This window comes from Nomia melanderi, chromosome 4 (genome assembly GCF_051020985.1).
Source record: "Nomia melanderi isolate GNS246 chromosome 4, iyNomMela1, whole genome shotgun sequence".
In the NCBI taxonomy this organism is placed as follows: domain Eukaryota; kingdom Metazoa; phylum Arthropoda; class Insecta; order Hymenoptera; family Halictidae; genus Nomia; species Nomia melanderi.
Genome location: NC_135002.1, coordinates 15,989,842 through 16,006,898, shown reverse-complemented (window position 1 = coordinate 16,006,898; position 17,057 = coordinate 15,989,842). Strand labels below are relative to the sequence as shown.

Sequence of the window (17,057 nt, the reverse complement as noted above, 5' to 3'; positions counted from 1 at the left end):
ATTCGAAATTGTACTTTAAGGTTACTCAATTTTGGGTAATAAACATTAAAAGTTTCACTACTGTAAGACTATTCTATTGTTAGATATATAAGGATTTTATTTTTTACTTGTATTTAAAGCATAAAACATTTTTCACATGTTCATTTATATATAATAACATATATATGTTCATTTTCTTAAATTCGTATACACCTCATAAAATAGTCTTTATTAAAATGTACAAAATTAAATAAAGATACATTAATTCTTCTAATTTCAATGAGTAGTATGCTCATTTACTGATTTAATTTTACCAAATAAAGAACTGTACAATTCATCTTTTGCTTGATCCGTCCATGTATCATTAATAGTGATGGGTGCCATAAAGTTTACTAGTTTATTATGTACATTGTATCTTATCCTTCTACCCTTAGTAGCTCTTGTATCTATTTTCCTCTTCATTTTACTTCTCATATTTTGTAATTGAATCCATTGTTTACTGAGTTGAATGGGGTCTGTGATATCGGTTGATTTATGTTCAATTAAATCTCTCAATAGCTGATGATAGAAGTCATCATCATCATAAATTTCGGAATCATATTCTTGGACGCCTCTGTCCTCGTTCTCATCTTTTAATGGCTCTTTCTTCCCAATAATGTTGTATTCCGAACGTCTTAATTGAGTTCTTTTATATAATTTTTCCTTATCGCTTAACATAAACTCAATTTGTTTTAGCGTAGTTTGATTCGTATTTTTATTCAATTTACCACTTGCTATTTTTGTTTTTTCATTCCATTTCTGTATCACAGAATCCCTATAATTTGTATAAGATTTATGATTATTGTTTATTATTGTTTCATAATTGCTAAGTTTTAATTGCATATTGAACATATTCTTAGTATCATATCCTGTATCTTCATTCAACACTAATTTTTCATCCATATTATTTTCATCTTCTGTATCTGAAGGAATTTCTTCATCCATTGAATCATCAGCATTCAATAATTCATTATCTATACTTTCTTCTGCTTTTCTTTTCCTACTTTCTGTGCACAAATTCATTGTTTCAGGATACTGTTTTAAAAGAACATTTTGTAATTGTAACATATTATTTAAAAGAATTTTTAATTTGTTTTTGCTTTCATGAGCTTTTTTCATATATTCTACATCTTTCTTAAAATTTTTATAAACATTATGTTGAGGCATTTGATTACTTGTAACTAGACACTTTTGTAATTTGATTCTAACTTCTAATAAATTTTCCCATAATTTTAATTGATTTCTAGCGCAATTGCCTTTCTCAATATCTGCTCTCAGATTTGTACTAGACATTGTCTGAAAATTTATTTTCTGGTTTATATTGGAATCGTTATTGGAAGACATTATACTTTCATTATCAACGTCTTCATTGTTACTGTCTGTATCATTGTAGCTTTCTTCATTTTTCATACTATCTATTTCATCTTCCTCTTCTTCATCTTCATCTTCTTCTGTTACTTCTACTTCTTCATCTTCATCTTCATCTACATCTTCATCTTTTTCTTCTTCATCATCATTATCATCATCATCATCATCTGTTGAATTATCTGGTCCATCATCTTCGGAATACATATCTTTTCTTGAAATTTTTTTACCCTTGTACCTATCATGTTATAAAGAACATTATTAAATAATGTAAAACAATGCATAGAAGTATAAATGAAAAACTTGGTAATTACCTACCTTTCATCTAATTGGTCCAGAAGATCAACGTTTTGTCTTCTTATCTCTGAAACTTGAAAATTGTTTATAGAATTATCACTTTCATCATAGTGATCAACTACTTTAGCCCTTGTATCTTCAGCGTCGTCATCAGAATCAAAATTTGTTGGTGTTGTACTAACTAAAGAGTTTATTTTATCAGCTAAACTCTTTTTTTTTATTTTCGAAGCCATTTTTTTGACAAGATACGTTGACTTAACTCGTAATGACATACAACACGTGCACTCTCATGACATAAACATAACCTATATAAAGGTTAACATCAAACTTTTTATTAGATGATATTATATTCGAAGTAATATTAAATTTATTAATTTGAATTCATATAATAATTGTCAATTATTAAAGAAGTAGCAAAATGTTAGTATCATTAATTATGTAATGTATAATATACTGTATGTATCTTCTCTTAAAACATTATACGTGCAATATTCGATATATTCACTTATCGATAACAACAGTATAATCGACCGTTAGATAAGTGTCATTATGAAATCTATATGTAATATGTATTCTGAATTGAAAGTTATCATTTCTCTAAATTTAAAATTATAAAATACTTACATTATTAATTATAATATATATATATATAGGGATATAATACACCTTTTTAAGTTTTTCAATATGCATTTATTAATTTTATACTAATTATACAACAACATATGAATTTCTTTAAAAATGTGATACATAAAATAAAAAAGGATCATTGCATATTTACAATTTTAATGTTATACAGTATGTAACTATAATTCAGTCGGCTTATGTTTCCTTTTAATGTAAACATGATTTTTATATACAATATCTAAAGACATTTTTGTAGTTTATAACATGTATTATGAATTTATCAGAACTATGAATGAACAAATTGTTGTGTTAACATAATTCTGTCACTTTTATAACAAAGAAATCAATTAATAACAGTGATTGATATACATATTACATTAAATAATGTGGCGACAGTCAAATACAGGCAATAATAATACTATTTTTAATGCACAAGCTGAATGTGATCTTGGGAATCATCTCAATATAAGAATACAATTTATTAAAACAATATCACAGTGGAGGTTTCTCGTCCGTTGGTTCTTCTTTTATAGGATGACTACATTCCATCAAGGCAGGATTTGCCACTGCAATTATATTATCTCCGCGTGAAGCTATTACCTAAATTCATTTCATTTGTTGTCAGAATTTTTATATATATTTAACACATATATAATGACGCTATCAAAATATTATTAACTGTTTTCGAAAAACAGTTTGGAACATTTCATTTGGTCCATCTTTATATTATTTTTATAAAGTAAATTTTATAAGAATTTTTTGCATAATAGAAATACCTTGAGATTGAAATCACTTTCTTTATCAGTATTGTCTGCTTCAGCTTCGTTGGTATCCTGTAAACATTTATTACATAATTTTAATAAATTCAAAAATATTTTAAGTGTCTTGAAAAATAATTATTCACAACATTCATCGATGTTTTTGAATTCAAAATTTATTTACATGTATCGACGAAGATTCTTCGTTGGAAAAAGAAAGTTGACTGTCCGAGTCACTTATTTCTTCGATACTTCCGCTGAATATACCATTGTTATTCTTCTTCCTCCAAACTGGACTAAAACAATGCAAATGTCTCAACATCAATATGTACATAAGTTATTTATAAGAAATAGTTTGAGATTTTAACAATTTTATTTATACATTCAGTTGGTATGTATGTATGTATGAAAGTTTGTCACTTTGGTGAAATATTTAAAAATAAAGTTATATGATACTAAAGTAATTTTTTATATATATTTCAAAGCAGTATTAAAATTAAATGATATAAATGAAATACAATTATGAGAAAGTTAAATGAAATTATAAATTCTGAGTGACTTTTTGTTTCTAACACTTTTGGAATACTTAGCGACAAGTAAAATTTATCTTTCGGTAATCACCTTGATGATCTGTGTCTCCTGATCGTTGAATTGTTAATATCTATTTCAGAGCAACGTAGGTCCAGTTCCTCCTGAAACATTTAACTGCTATAGACAATATAAGTAGCAACAATATAACACTGTATGCAAGAGAAAAAATTAATAGTTAACACAGTTAAGGTATTGAAAGAAGGCACAACTCGTCAGGACACCAGGAACAAAGCATAGAGTCTTAACAAGTGTGGAAAAAAGCTGTCATATTACAATTAATTTTAAAAGTTTTAGTCAGCTAATGAAAATTTAAGGTTTGCTAATTTTTCTAATTTATATATTAGGTAGAAGAAAAAATTTGACAAGTTTATAATATAAAATTTGTCTTATTTTGGGCCACATGTATATGGCTGTACTAATCATTTGAAGCACGAAGAAATGTATTAACTGTAATTTTTATTTCACTGTCATTTTAAAAATGTTTATTTGTTAATAAGTCTGGTAACAGAAGCAAATAATTAGATTATAAGAAAATGCGATAAAACTTTCAATTTCATTAATTGATAAAAGAAAAGGTACAAAATTTGATCCTATTAACCATATTTACAACAGTTTATTAACACTATAGCTTTGAAAATAAAAAAAAATAACATATAGCAATAAAATAAAATAAAATTTACATTGACTGTAATATTGTTTTGTTTAATAAAATGTAAATGTACTGTAATTGTTTAATAAAATTAACTGTAAATATAAAATAGATAGAAAACCACAAATTTCTTCTAATACCTAATATTTGTGAAAAGAAAATGAGTGAATCTGCAAATACTTGCGTTTACTATATAGCTGCAAAGAATGGCAGTTCTAAATTGCTACATATTTTGAAACATAAGTAAACCATTTCAAAATTAAAAATTCAATTCTATGTATAAAGTGTATCTAGTAAGTGGGAACAGCCTATATCACTGTTCCTGGTGAAGTTACAAAAAAGTTTAATTGTACTTTTCAACTGTACCAATGCATTTATGAAAAACTATTTTCATCAGGAATAGTGTTATAGCTTGTCTAAGTTGTTAGATGCACTTTGTACAAGTGAGTAACAAAAATATTTAAGTAATAGGATATATTTGAGTAAATTGATCTATATTTTAATTAATTTATATATTGAGGATAATTAATCTCAATAATATTAAGGAATAATTTGATAGAAAGAACGATTGATATACATAAACATCTCATAAAACATTAAATTTCATCAAGACAATACTTCAAAATACAAAATTTGCATTCTCCAGAAATTTGTATACTGCATTGTCTCTCATATCTTTCTTTACAATTACCTGAGACGATTCAAGATAAGATGAATTTAGAATATAAAATTTGAATTACTTTAATACAAAGGAAAAGCAATTGATAAAACAAATAAGCTCTACCACACTATAAGTTTTACACGTGTCCCAAATAAAAAGTAAGATGCTACTAATAAAAATATCATATTTTGTTCCAGTAGAATACATATTTTTGTAAAGAGAAAGTTACATATCACTTCACTTATCACTTATAAAAATGTATTTGATTAACTATAGTAAATAATTCATAAGGGAAAAATAAATTTATTTCTTTCACACAAAATATGCATAGAATAATAAAAAAATAGATCGATTTATTCAAACGTACCTTAAGGACCCAAATATTTTTATTATCATTACGCATTAGTAAATTATTTTTCTTTTCTGAAAATGAAACAGTAGTAGCATACAATCAGTGTTAAAAAGCCATGCATGTTATGCAGAAGCTATATACTTGACCTTTTCCAGTTGTCGTTCACGTGTGTATCAACCAAACGGTAGGTTTTAGGTGTTGCAATTATTTATGTGCTGGATGCATAGTTAGTGGTTAGCGCTCATGCGTGTACAGTGGTTTCATTAATATGCCAATGATTCCAGATTGAAGGTATCTGAAACGTAGGAGTCGAACGAGGACTTTCGAATATTCTTCTCTGTGGCCGTACAGGATGCACGATAAGATATAATCTGCATGGGATGAAATCCTCAATCCTAATCACGTTTGCAACTATTTTCAACTGGAATCTTCTGCATACTGGTTATTTTTATGGTCGAGGTGCGCTAACCTGCGTCCCATCTTCATTCTCACCCTCGAGTTCGAGCTTTTGTCTCTTTGTACGCTCGTTTTCGCTTTCGTCGCCATTCTCACGCGGTCTCGATACGGACAGACTAAAGTATTTGAAACAAAAGTGTCAAACAGTAATTTGATACAATTACATGTAACATGTTCTCGTTGAAACTTTATTCTATAGTATGCATATAATCGAATGGAATAAACTGAAATTTTTCATACAATTGAAAATGTCACAGGATATCTTCTGCTTTCAGGTCTTAAAGTAAGTAAATTAACTTAAGAATTCTTTTTATTGTAAAACTAATGAACTGTAAATATTCAATGCTTCTGAATATGATAATTAACATATGAATATAATTTGAATTTATTTTTTGAGTTAATGATATTATTTGTAATTTAGTTTTTATAGTGAATTAATTTATTGAAATTTTATGTTTACACTAAAAAGAGTAAGAAAAATTTATTTTAAAACTCAGTTAATTTAACAAAATAAAAAAATTGGAAAGATAAAATATAATTATTATACTATACAAAATACTACAAACAGTTAGACAAATAGGCATTTGAATAAATGACGACTCAAATAAGAATTTTATAATAAATATGTAATGTTTGTACTATTGTCTTAATTGATATTTAGTAATAATTTCTTTAACAGCTAGACAATTTTTATATTTGTTACTTTGTTCAGAATTTAACAACTTGTTATTTGGCTCCTTTACTATAACAAAATGACTATTATGGGAATTCTAAAAATAAAAATAAATTTTTAAATTATACTACATTCGAAATAAACAACTTATGATTTTATAGAATGTTTCAGGCAGCCTAAAATAAAAATGATGATCGTTTGACCCGAAAGAAAGAAAAGGCTTCTTAATATTATATTTATATTTTTTGTTGCACTTTTAAATTTACTTTTCATATCACTGTTTGATCTAATAACGAATCGAAGTTATCGTGAACATGTTAATAAACGTGTAAAGCATGTAAGAGGGAATGATTGAACTGATTTTCCAGTAAAGGTACTTACTAATGATTTTTTGAATAATGATACCCAGAATCTCTGACAACCCGCCGGGCCAAAGGAAAAAGTTCGTCCCTTCTAGTAAGAAGGGCAGGTACGAACCTACAAATTTGTGCGGCGGCTTCGTTTACCGACACTTCGTGCAATGTCAGTGGTTTCTCTGGTTTCCTCTTGCAGTCGAATCTCCCATAAATCGCCGCGTATTTTCGGATTTCTTCCATTCGGCGTGGGTCGCTGTCAGGCATAGCCATTACCATCTAAAATAAAATAATTCATACAGATTGTTTTTTCTTTTCTATACCATTTCCATTCAGTTAAATTGATTACGTTGATTTACACTTATATTCGAACATATATTACGATAAAATCTTAATAATTCTTTAGGTTATGGAAAAAGTGTAAGTGATGATACAATTTAGTGTCGTGAGTAACTGAACATTTATAAAATTTGTTAGAATTTCTCATTCTTTAGAAATAGATATTCGAAGTAACTATAGTAATCTACTAACGAATTTTTATGTTTTCGTTACATTTCACTTGAAGGGATTTTTATCAGTTTTTAACCAGAGTTCTTCACTTTTCTAAATGATTAATACCGAAGGTGTTTTCCTGTGCTAATTCGGATGTGGAAAATATTGTGTAATTTACAGCTAATTATATTAATATATTTTGAAACTTTGTATTCATTTTGAAGTTTTGTTGATATGTATTAGTGTAATTACTTTGTATAAGAGTAAACTAAATTAATAAAATACCATTAGAAAATTCGTTTTTCGAAAAAATCAAATGTTTGATGTTTTATAGATTATAATATGTAAATACATACAATTTAGGGTTATCTATTTTTGTATTGAGAAATTAATTTCTTTTTTTTTAAAAGATTGCACGGGATTCGCACACACAATATCCTGTCAATTTTATTTCAATGAATGAAAAAGCTTATAAGATCAAATTTCTCATAATTGTAAAGCTAACCGATCATTTTTTCCATACATATAACAAAATTCTTAATTATTATAAATATTATTATAACATCTTAAGGTAAATATTTAATTTGAAGTATAATACTGTTCTCATCCTCAATATTACTAGGAAAAGTATTAGTGAATTTGTTAAAGTTTCCTTTGTAAAATGCATTTTCAAAAGAAGATGGAGCCGTATTAGAGATTTTATAAAATAAAAAAAACTAAAGAATAATAAGGTTGTTTACAATAAGGATTTGTTATTCGAAATGTCAAAAGAGACTCTTATCCGAAATGTAAAGAAAGTTTTGGGTTTCGAGAATTTGAAACTGCACCTTTATTTGTTTTCAAACTCTCGAAACTGAGACAAGAAAAGGTATCCACAAAATCAATGAATAAAGAATCGTTCGGAACGCGAACATAGAATGAGGAATTCAGTGGTACATTTAGCACTATAGCCGATTAAAAAAAGGAAATGAATTAAAACCATAAAGAATTCGAATATTAGTATTCTTAAACAATAATTAGATATTTGAACGAAATATTGTAAATTCAATAAATTAAATATTTTTGAATAGTATTACGTTTTCATTTGTACTTTGTTATGATCAACAAAGACTTACACCGAAGATGTTGACTTCAGTTCATAAAACAGGATATTCCTTTTACAAAACAAAATCGGTACTTTTTATCAAGTTCCGTGAGTTTCGAAACTTTACAAAGTTTTGGATTCGAGTTTCGAAAATTCAAAAATTAGCTTTCAATCTACTCCAGTTTATAGGTGACAAACGTCCAATGACAAACGAACATTTCAATAAAGATTCTTTCATCATAAATATTATTAGTATAAAAATTAGATTGGCAAAAAGTTTAGTTGTTTTTCGGTTACTCCGCTTGGCACGCTTATTCTTTTGTTGTTCGTCATATGATACAGATGATTTTGGTAGCAATCAAAAGCTAATATTATTGAATTTGAATTTTTTAATTGGAATTATTTTAGATTTTCAAAATTTGAAAAATAAACATTTATCATCAATGAGAATTTATTTCCGACACTCTATACTGTACGAGTTCCAACTTGGGTATAACGCCATGGAAGCTCATAAAAATGTATGCTCTGTTTTTGACCATCTAAAGTTGAAATGCGTACGGTACAAAGATGGATTTTTTTTTTATAGTCAAAGGATAGAGTTTTCTTTGCATCTGGCATAAATGACCTAGTTAATACATGGAGGAAGACTATAGAAAACAATAGACAATATATCATTAATTAATCTTTTTTTCTAAGATTGAAAATATATAAATAAGGAAAAACTTTCTTGCTAATCTGATATATATAAAAAGATAGTTAAATAAATCTCTGTGCAAGATTCAATATACCATTGAGAACAATTGAAAATATAGATATTTGACAATGTAAATGACATCGAGCTATCTCACCCGAAATTACCTTTCATATTATATATAAATACATACGCAAACAATGAATCGATCTACCTCTAGATTTTTGCAGATCTTCTTCTTAACGTTATGTGGCTTTGGATCGACTGGTCGAATGGTAGCGGCCAGTCTTTCCGCTGCCTCTGCTAATCTCTGTATTTGCGACTGAAGAAGTGTCGGAGTTGGTTGCGTAGGACTCGCAGGTGCACCACCGCCACCTCCGGGACTAGGGGTTGTGCCACTACCGCACGACGATTCGCAAGTTCCTACCTAATGAAAATGGTAATGTGTATATTACTCGACATTCATCTAGGAAATTATAAATATTTCCAAAGTCATTAACATGTGAAACGCGGAGCTCTTTTTGCTTAGCTTTTCATTTAGCCAACACGTAAATTAAAACATTGCGCATGTACGTAAGCAATAGATGTAATACAACAAATCTTTCGTTGTCTATCATATTTTGATGAAATTCATTACGAAGGACGTTAACGAATTTTTTAATATCATATTAACATATTCGATCAACAAATTCGATACATGATGAAACGTTGACGTTTACATCGTTGATAAATATCTGTATTGAAGAGCCGGAATCGATATTATATCGGTTCTATGTCGGTTATATAACTGTCATTTTTTGGTTAGGTCATGCATTTCGGTTCTGTATCTCTTTCAACACCGAAAAATAACGGTTATAGAACCGATGTAACGATACAATATCGGTTCCGAAGAACCGGAACTCCATAACTGTTTCAAGAATCAGAACCGATACCATAACTGTTTTCAACTCTTAATAATTGGAAAATTCATGTTCGTTTATTCGGATTTTGGAACTTAGGTGTTTAAGAATAGATAATTGAGGTATATACAGTTGTAATTGCATTGATCAAAGTTGACGTAAACATTTACTGAATAGTGTTTATAAAATTCAATATGCGTCAAACTGACGCGTTCCGTAAACCTAGTGTTAAACCGCCGAAAATGCCTTCTATTTATGATTCCACTGGGTGTGCGATTCCATTACGTTCATTATGTTATTCATTATTTGCAATATACCTGTAGTATACCGGGACTATGCGCGGTTGCATAGGGCAGGGGTGTGTTGGGACTGGGACTCTGTCGAAAGGTGGTCGAAGCGACGGGTGCCGTCACGCTCGTCACTGACACTATGGGACTAGTACTCCTGCAGGGCAGTGGTGTGAGGGACACGTGTGACGAAACGTAGGGCGTTGGCGTTTGCGTCTGCGAAGTCGTTGCGAAACCTTGAAGATTTTGTACTTGCGGCCTGGGACTCGCGCAGGCGAATCCGATGGTCGATGGATTCTTGCAGGTAGCATTCGTCGGTACCACTGGCGTTTGGAAAAGGGCTGCGATAAAAACGAGTTAGTTCGCTTCGATAATCGATTACAGTCTCTGAACAAGATACAGAGAACCCGTAAAATTTGTTCGACGACGGTAGACAACTTCTTCAAATCAATTGTATCGGTTCAGGACCGAGATGAGCTGTTTTTAGTAGGGTAATTCCAGGGAAGACGGCCATGTTTACTGCGAGACGTGTTTAACAGTAGAGCTACTGTATCCGACAAAATGACGGGTTTTAGTTTTCTTATTTCGCAGTTATTGATATTTTAAAAGAATTAAATAAAAAAAGATTTAGAAAATAAATAGTTTTACACGAATACTGTAATGAATATCCGAAGAAATGGAGAAAGGTGTATTGTCACAATTTTTATAAAGATTACATATCAACCCTACTAAATCCTCGGAAGTTCTAGTGTTGAATGAAACTAAAAGAATTAGGACAAGTTTGATTTCTAAATGAACTGTAATCACCTTCTTACGAAATAATCATCAGGAATTAAAATTACAAATGAAACAGTATTAATTGTGATAATAATCGTGTCAATTGTTTGTATAAGATAACTGAAGTGGCCATTTTTCTCGTACAACAATCTTCCCGGAATTACCCTTTGATTTGCCATATGGAAAGGTTTCAAACTTTCCTAAGATTATAGATAACGTGTCTAGCTTAATATCGTTCTTTATACTGTTAGTTTCATTGTATGTACTGTTTATTACGCTGTTTATCAAATCTGATAATATATTTTAGCCGGAAAGCCTTATTTAGGCAAAGAATACGGTCTCCTTACATTCACTAGATTATCTAAGAATGTCACTGACAACGAATCATGTAATTTTACGTGTATACTGTATCTTGTGTAAGAAATATAATGATAGAGATAATTGCATTAACCTGGTGTACAAGAAATTTATATTGGGAATAAAAAAGTCTTAACGTATGTTTATTATTAACCTTGTTAAGCCAAATAAAATGAAATGAAATAAATTTACCAATTTTATTAAAATATTTGCCGAATTTATGAATTTGTAGTAACTGTTAGTGCTCTTTGGTAAAATGTATTAATTAATTTAACCTATCACTTGACAAAGTTGTTGGAAAAGAAAATTTATAAAAAATGGTTATTCATGTTCAAAAATAAGAAAAAAAAATGTTTCTCATTTATTATTATCGAATATTCTTTTCAATAATTCTTACTGTCTGTACTAAACTGATAGATTAGGTATTATGTGTTATTTTACAAGGATTCGTCAGCCATTCTTGTAGAGCTTTCTGCAGTCTCCTGACGTGAAGAGGTTTGCTCGCCATACCGACTAAGGCCATAATTTCTAAGAATTCCTCTTCCCCGGCGTCGCACAATTGTTGTACATCGTCGCCACCTACAATATCACAAAAGCGTGTAAGCATTCATTCGCTGGTGATTGAAGTGGCAGCCATATTTAACCCTTTGTACTCGAAAGGCGACTAACAGTCGCCACTTGGCTCAGTATAACAAAATTATAAAATTTGATACTGAATAATAAAGTTCATATACTGTAATTATAAATGAAATATTGCAATAAAATAATTCTATCCCTTGTTATCTATAAAAAATACCATTAATATTTTATTAGGAAAATATATTCAACGAAGAAACTTTTGAGTGTAAAGGATTAATTCATTTAAATTAAAAGAAGAACAATTATGATGGTTCAGCAACTTCGTTTTGACCGACCTGATAATATATAACACATCCAATCGATTAACCCCTTTTTTCCTTATTGATTCATTGTTTCATGGTTCTTTTTATTCAGACTTTTATGGATTGCAGTAAATACAAACTTTTGAGCGGTTCGATATAGTGTACAGTTTCAACCCTAAATAGTTAGGCCTTAGAATTTTCAATATGAAAAATTTAAAGATCAATGTAAAAAGAACTACAAACTTTAGCAGTTAAATGTTAATCTGATTGCCGCTTTGATCGAATACTGCAGTTCTACTGTAAACTTATCTTAACACATTCGCATCGGGCAATTTTTCCTAAAATTTTCCTGTAAAACGAGATATTTTAATGTTATAAAAATATTTCAACATAGGCGTATTAAAACTGCGACAATTATTTTCATAATTAATATTAATATATAATATAATTTAGTACCTTAAAATATTCGCATTAGGAAACAAAAATTCTCGTTTTCCGACGCAAATGTGTTAATTATTAGTCTGACTGAGCAAGTACACCGCAGTGTATATCAGGTAACAGTTATAGCGGCGCAATGTGAGTTATGAAAGCGTGTAATTGAATATATAAAGTTGCATTGAAAAATTGTCACCTTTGTAGAAAGTTTCAAAGTCATCCAAAAATTAAATAAATAACATGATACGTAGCACCCAATAAATATAACTTTATTCTTAAATAAAATTTCTTTGTATTACTCATACTTTTCGAGAGAATCAGGTGTTTTCAATTAGCAGAAATATATTAATTAAATTACCCTGTATTCCGGGGGAGATGATCAGTTGAATTGTCTTGCATAAACAAGCGATAGAATTGCAATTACAATTGATACTTTTCCATTTGTAATTTCAATTCTTGTTGATTATTTTGTAAGGAAGTAATTAAAGTTTATATAGAAATCAAATCTGGCGTTCTAATTCTTTTAATCCTTATTGAAATGTGTTTCAATGAAAATATGGCCATCTCCCTCAAAATAATCCTATACATTTTAATTTTATTATTGCAGCCCCACCACCACAAATTCTCACGAGCCGTCACTGCTGGAATCTCACTTCAAACTTGTGCTCTGGGATGTCCACCTTCTGTGGTATTAAGCGGGATGAACAGGCTGTGTTGTAATACGCACGGAACGCACGTGCCTGATTGCTCCTTCTATGTAAGTACTTATTGCAATTCTTGTGGTTTTTCGCCTATTTGCTGTTGACAATATTTCTTCCTACCTGCTCTCGCGGATGATTTCTATGTTTCCCGCGCACGGAACTAAGTTGGAACCGGAAATTATGACGCTACTCCTTGATTTAAGGTAGAGTTCAGCAAAATGTAACCTTCGATGATCAAATTGACATATCATTGATGGTGATTCAAATATTATATAATAGTTGATTCGATTACAGATTATTGTTTGTAATCGACGATTGCTAATTGCTAATTTACAATTGTAATAGAGGTGATTATAGTGAATTCTAATTTATTAATGATGGTTCATATGTAATAGTTGATTCGATTACAAATTATTAATTTACAATTGAAATGGAGGTGATTAGGGTGAATCGTAATTCATTGATGATGATTCATATGTAATAGTTGGTTTAATTACAAATTATTAATCTACAACTGGAATAGAGATAATTACAGTGAATTGTAATTGATTCAAAGGCTACATTTCACTCGTTAATCTGAATATGTAATCAGATTAGATTTTGCCCAACTGTAATCTGATTGGGAGCAACCAAACTCCCGCGGGTATGTCGAAGGAGAGGGAATAAAAAACTCTTCTGCGTCTGATGGATGATCTCAAAAGGACCTTTTCCTTGCTCTACCATCAAGAGCAAGGGTAGTGGCAAAAATTAGAATACTTCCTGTTATGCACAGATAAAGACATGTCCATGGTTGGGTTAATCCTTTAGTAGTATACTCATTTGAAAATATCGTTTTGCAGACTTCTAAATTAGAATTAGATTGAAAAATACATATAAATAAAAAACGATCGTAACCTATATGAATATAGTTATCGTTTCTACTAAAATGAAACAAAAATATGTTTTTGAACAAAATGGCAGCCATATAAAGACGGAAAATTGTTTCGTTATGAAAATTTCATATTTTTTATTTGGTACTAAAAAAATTGTTGTAGACATTGGCAGTATTTTATTACGGATTATAAAGGGAGCTAAGTTATTGGGAACAGGGACATTCTTACCGATTTCAATAATTTCTGAATTCGTGACGTTACATTCGAGAGTATAAACTTTAGTAGATGACATTTTGATCTTCCTGATAAATTGTTTCATTAACCCTTTGCTTATGATTTATTTCTTAACTATGATCGGTACAACTACTTTATCATTAATAATCTATTTGGAAAAGGAACAAATTTTATCCTCATTCTATGTCTACGTTTATTACAAAGGTTAACGTATTAACTGCGTATTCTTGCATAATTATAATAATTATGAGCTGAACTCCCTTATCTTATCTGTCCATGCTTACAAATTAAATGTATCAACGCCTGTTCGGTGTCACATCGAGATTCAACTCATTTCAGTGTTACCGAAGTTTTATATTGTTAACGACATAATTTCCACAACCGAATAACAGTATTTGCCAATGTGGTATCAGAATTATTTGTAATCATCTAGTGTTAATAATACAATATTTGCATTAATTTAAGCAGTTAGAACTCGAAATTAATTCTAGTTTAATTTAAATTTAATGTAAACCTTAAGAATCCTAAGAAGGTTCATAAAACTTATAAAAATGAATTTCATGTAAAAGTAGGAGGTGTATTTATTATTAGGACTGGTTTTCAGGAGTGGAAGTGCAGAGACTTTTACTTTATACTATAATTGCAAAAACTCCTTGTAGTCTGATTCCGGTGGTTTCTTATGGGTATCACAAAAGCTAAGAGAGTGTGACATGTTTGTCTGACTTTTTCGACAGGTTTATCCATTGAGTATATTGAAATAAAAATATGTTTGTACTATGCGTTACAAGAGGAGTCTTACGTCATGTCTTATGTTTATTGTTTTAACTGGTTACGATTAATAATATAACAATGAATAATAAATCACTATTCAAAGTGAGTTGAGAACACATAAAAACTGTTCTAACTAATTACTTAAAGGAATAGGATTTACTTTATATGTATATAAAACTTTAAAGACATCGATTTATTTATTACTTACTGAGATATAGTGACAGACATAAAATACAAAGTACTTTAATAAATAATGAGGATAATTGTATAAAAATTACAGCATTTCATCTTGAAACATTACTTAAGATGTATATAAAATTATAAAACTCTCAAAACTTAACAATTTTTTTATTTTGCAAATTGTTAATAACCCAGAAGTGTCTGACAGATACATTTTCATAATCATGTACAGAATCAAAAGTGTTCGTTTTATTAAAGCATCACTTTGTCTCAGTTAAATTTCTTTGTTTTATTTCTTAAATTATCTTATCAAAGTTTTTTTAACTTTAATTTTATTCTGCGTATCATTGAGTGCATGCAATTTTCGCAACGGATGTAATATGTTAATATTAATAACGAGTTATTTTGTTTCTGTCGATTTCTACATTACATAGAAATTTTCATACATAGAATTGTGTAGTAAAGAAATTGTTCGTTGTAGTTGCATTTTCCGCACCCTTGTATCTTACCCATTTCTAAAAGAGTGTCGTAGTAGCCCAAAAGGGACGCTCGTTGCATCACCCTGTACAACTGCAATTCTGCTTCGTTCTGAGGTACGGACGTCTGCACCACTAAAGCACACACAAAAGAAATTATTAACGAAGACATTGGCATTTCAGAACACGTTGAATAAATTAAATAAGCTAGACTCTCAAATGCTCATTTCGTAAAGTTTTTATTACGTGGACGAAACCACCAATTTTTGAATCGTCTGTACGATTTATACAATTATTTTATACAAATTCAAATTTTTAAGAACATAATTAAAAAAAATAGAATTACGACGGAAAATAGGTTTTTTTTAACAAATACCATTAAAAGCATTACACTTTGGATGTTTTATATATTGATTCGAAACAAATAATATCTCTTTTCAAACTATTATAACGTGTATAAAAGACACTTATTCGTTTTTACTTTTTGATTTAACCAGCGAATGGTTGGAAACTCTTCTTTTTATTTCTTACAAAGAAATCTTCAAAACTTTTATATCAATCCACCCTCGTATTGTGTGCAGTTTATGCACTTTCAAATTTCCCATACATACATAAAAATCCGTAGTCTAATTATGAGATAACTATGCTTATGATATTTACGTTTGGTTACAAGAAGTTAATTAAGGAGGTACTTCCATTTTGAACTTTGAATAAATCAATTTTTTTTTCTTGGATTTTAAAAAGCGGAAAGAAACCAAAAATCAGAACTTGAATTTTAAGTTACTGAATTTTTTCTTTTACAATGAAATACTTTAATTCTTTTGTTAGGGGCGATAATATTCATGAGGATAATATTCTGAAGAGAATCACATCTCATTTTTCCTGTTTCAGTTCACTACAACGGCCAAAATCATGACAATCATTATGACACGATTTTTTAAAATCTTTTTCTTTAACGATGCGTAACTCTTACAACTTTATATATTTCGACTTTAAAAAAGAATATAACTCAACTGCTGGATTAAATATAAAATGTAACTTAAAAAGAAAAAATTCTCAAAGTGAATCTACAAACTGTTACTAAAAATAAGAGTACATCCTTAAGTTAGTATCATCGTCTCGA

At 29.4% G+C, this 17,057-nt stretch overlaps 2 protein-coding genes across 8 annotated transcripts in view; both read right to left on the bottom strand.

Annotated features, from left to right (window-relative positions):
• Positions 1-135: 135 nt before the first annotated feature.
• Positions 136-2,230, bottom strand: Aatf (Apoptosis antagonizing transcription factor). Its single transcript, XM_031972593.2, has 2 exons — positions 1,702-2,230; positions 136-1,621 (listed from the first exon to the last, which is right to left on the bottom strand). Exons 1-2 carry the CDS (start codon positions 1,950-1,952, stop codon positions 256-258), a joined length of 1,617 nt encoding a protein of 538 aa, XP_031828453.2. The 5' UTR covers positions 1,953-2,230; the 3' UTR covers positions 136-255.
• Positions 2,231-2,414: 184 nt separating this feature from the next.
• Positions 2,415-17,057, bottom strand: part of nab (NGFI-A-binding protein homolog) — a 47,641-nt gene continuing 32,998 nt past the window's right edge. For 2 of the 7 annotated variants that reach the window (XM_031972586.2, XM_031972587.2), the window contains exons 2-11: positions 15,968-16,069; positions 11,826-11,963; positions 10,281-10,591; positions 9,279-9,491; positions 6,826-7,076; positions 5,785-5,887; positions 3,684-3,754; positions 3,247-3,358; positions 3,081-3,137; positions 2,415-2,904 (exon numbers count right to left, since the gene is read on the bottom strand). In XM_031972586.2, the coding sequence (XP_031828446.1) occupies positions 2,797-2,904; positions 3,081-3,137; positions 3,247-3,358; positions 3,684-3,754; positions 5,785-5,887; positions 6,826-7,076; positions 9,279-9,491; positions 10,281-10,591; positions 11,826-11,963; positions 15,968-16,069 (1,466 nt within the window). In that variant the 3' untranslated portion in view covers positions 2,415-2,796. Of the gene's footprint in view, positions 2,905-3,074; positions 3,138-3,246; positions 3,359-3,683; positions 3,755-5,461; positions 5,611-5,784; positions 5,888-6,825; positions 7,077-9,278; positions 9,492-10,280; positions 10,592-11,825; positions 11,964-15,967; positions 16,070-17,057 lie in introns of those variants that run through there. The other 5 variants (XM_031972588.2, XR_004234638.2, XR_004234641.2 and 2 more) reach the window with 5 other exon arrangements.

Bases quoted from the DNA above. Each gene is read 5' to 3' on its own strand.
- Aatf (XM_031972593.2), bottom strand. From the start codon at position 1,952: ATGTCATTACGAGTTAAGTCAACGTATCTTGTCAAAAAAATGGCTTCG. The intron at 1,622-1,701 runs GTAGGTAATTAC...ATAACATGATAG, and splicing joins CTGGACCAATTAGATGAAAG to GTACAAGGGTAAAAAAATTT.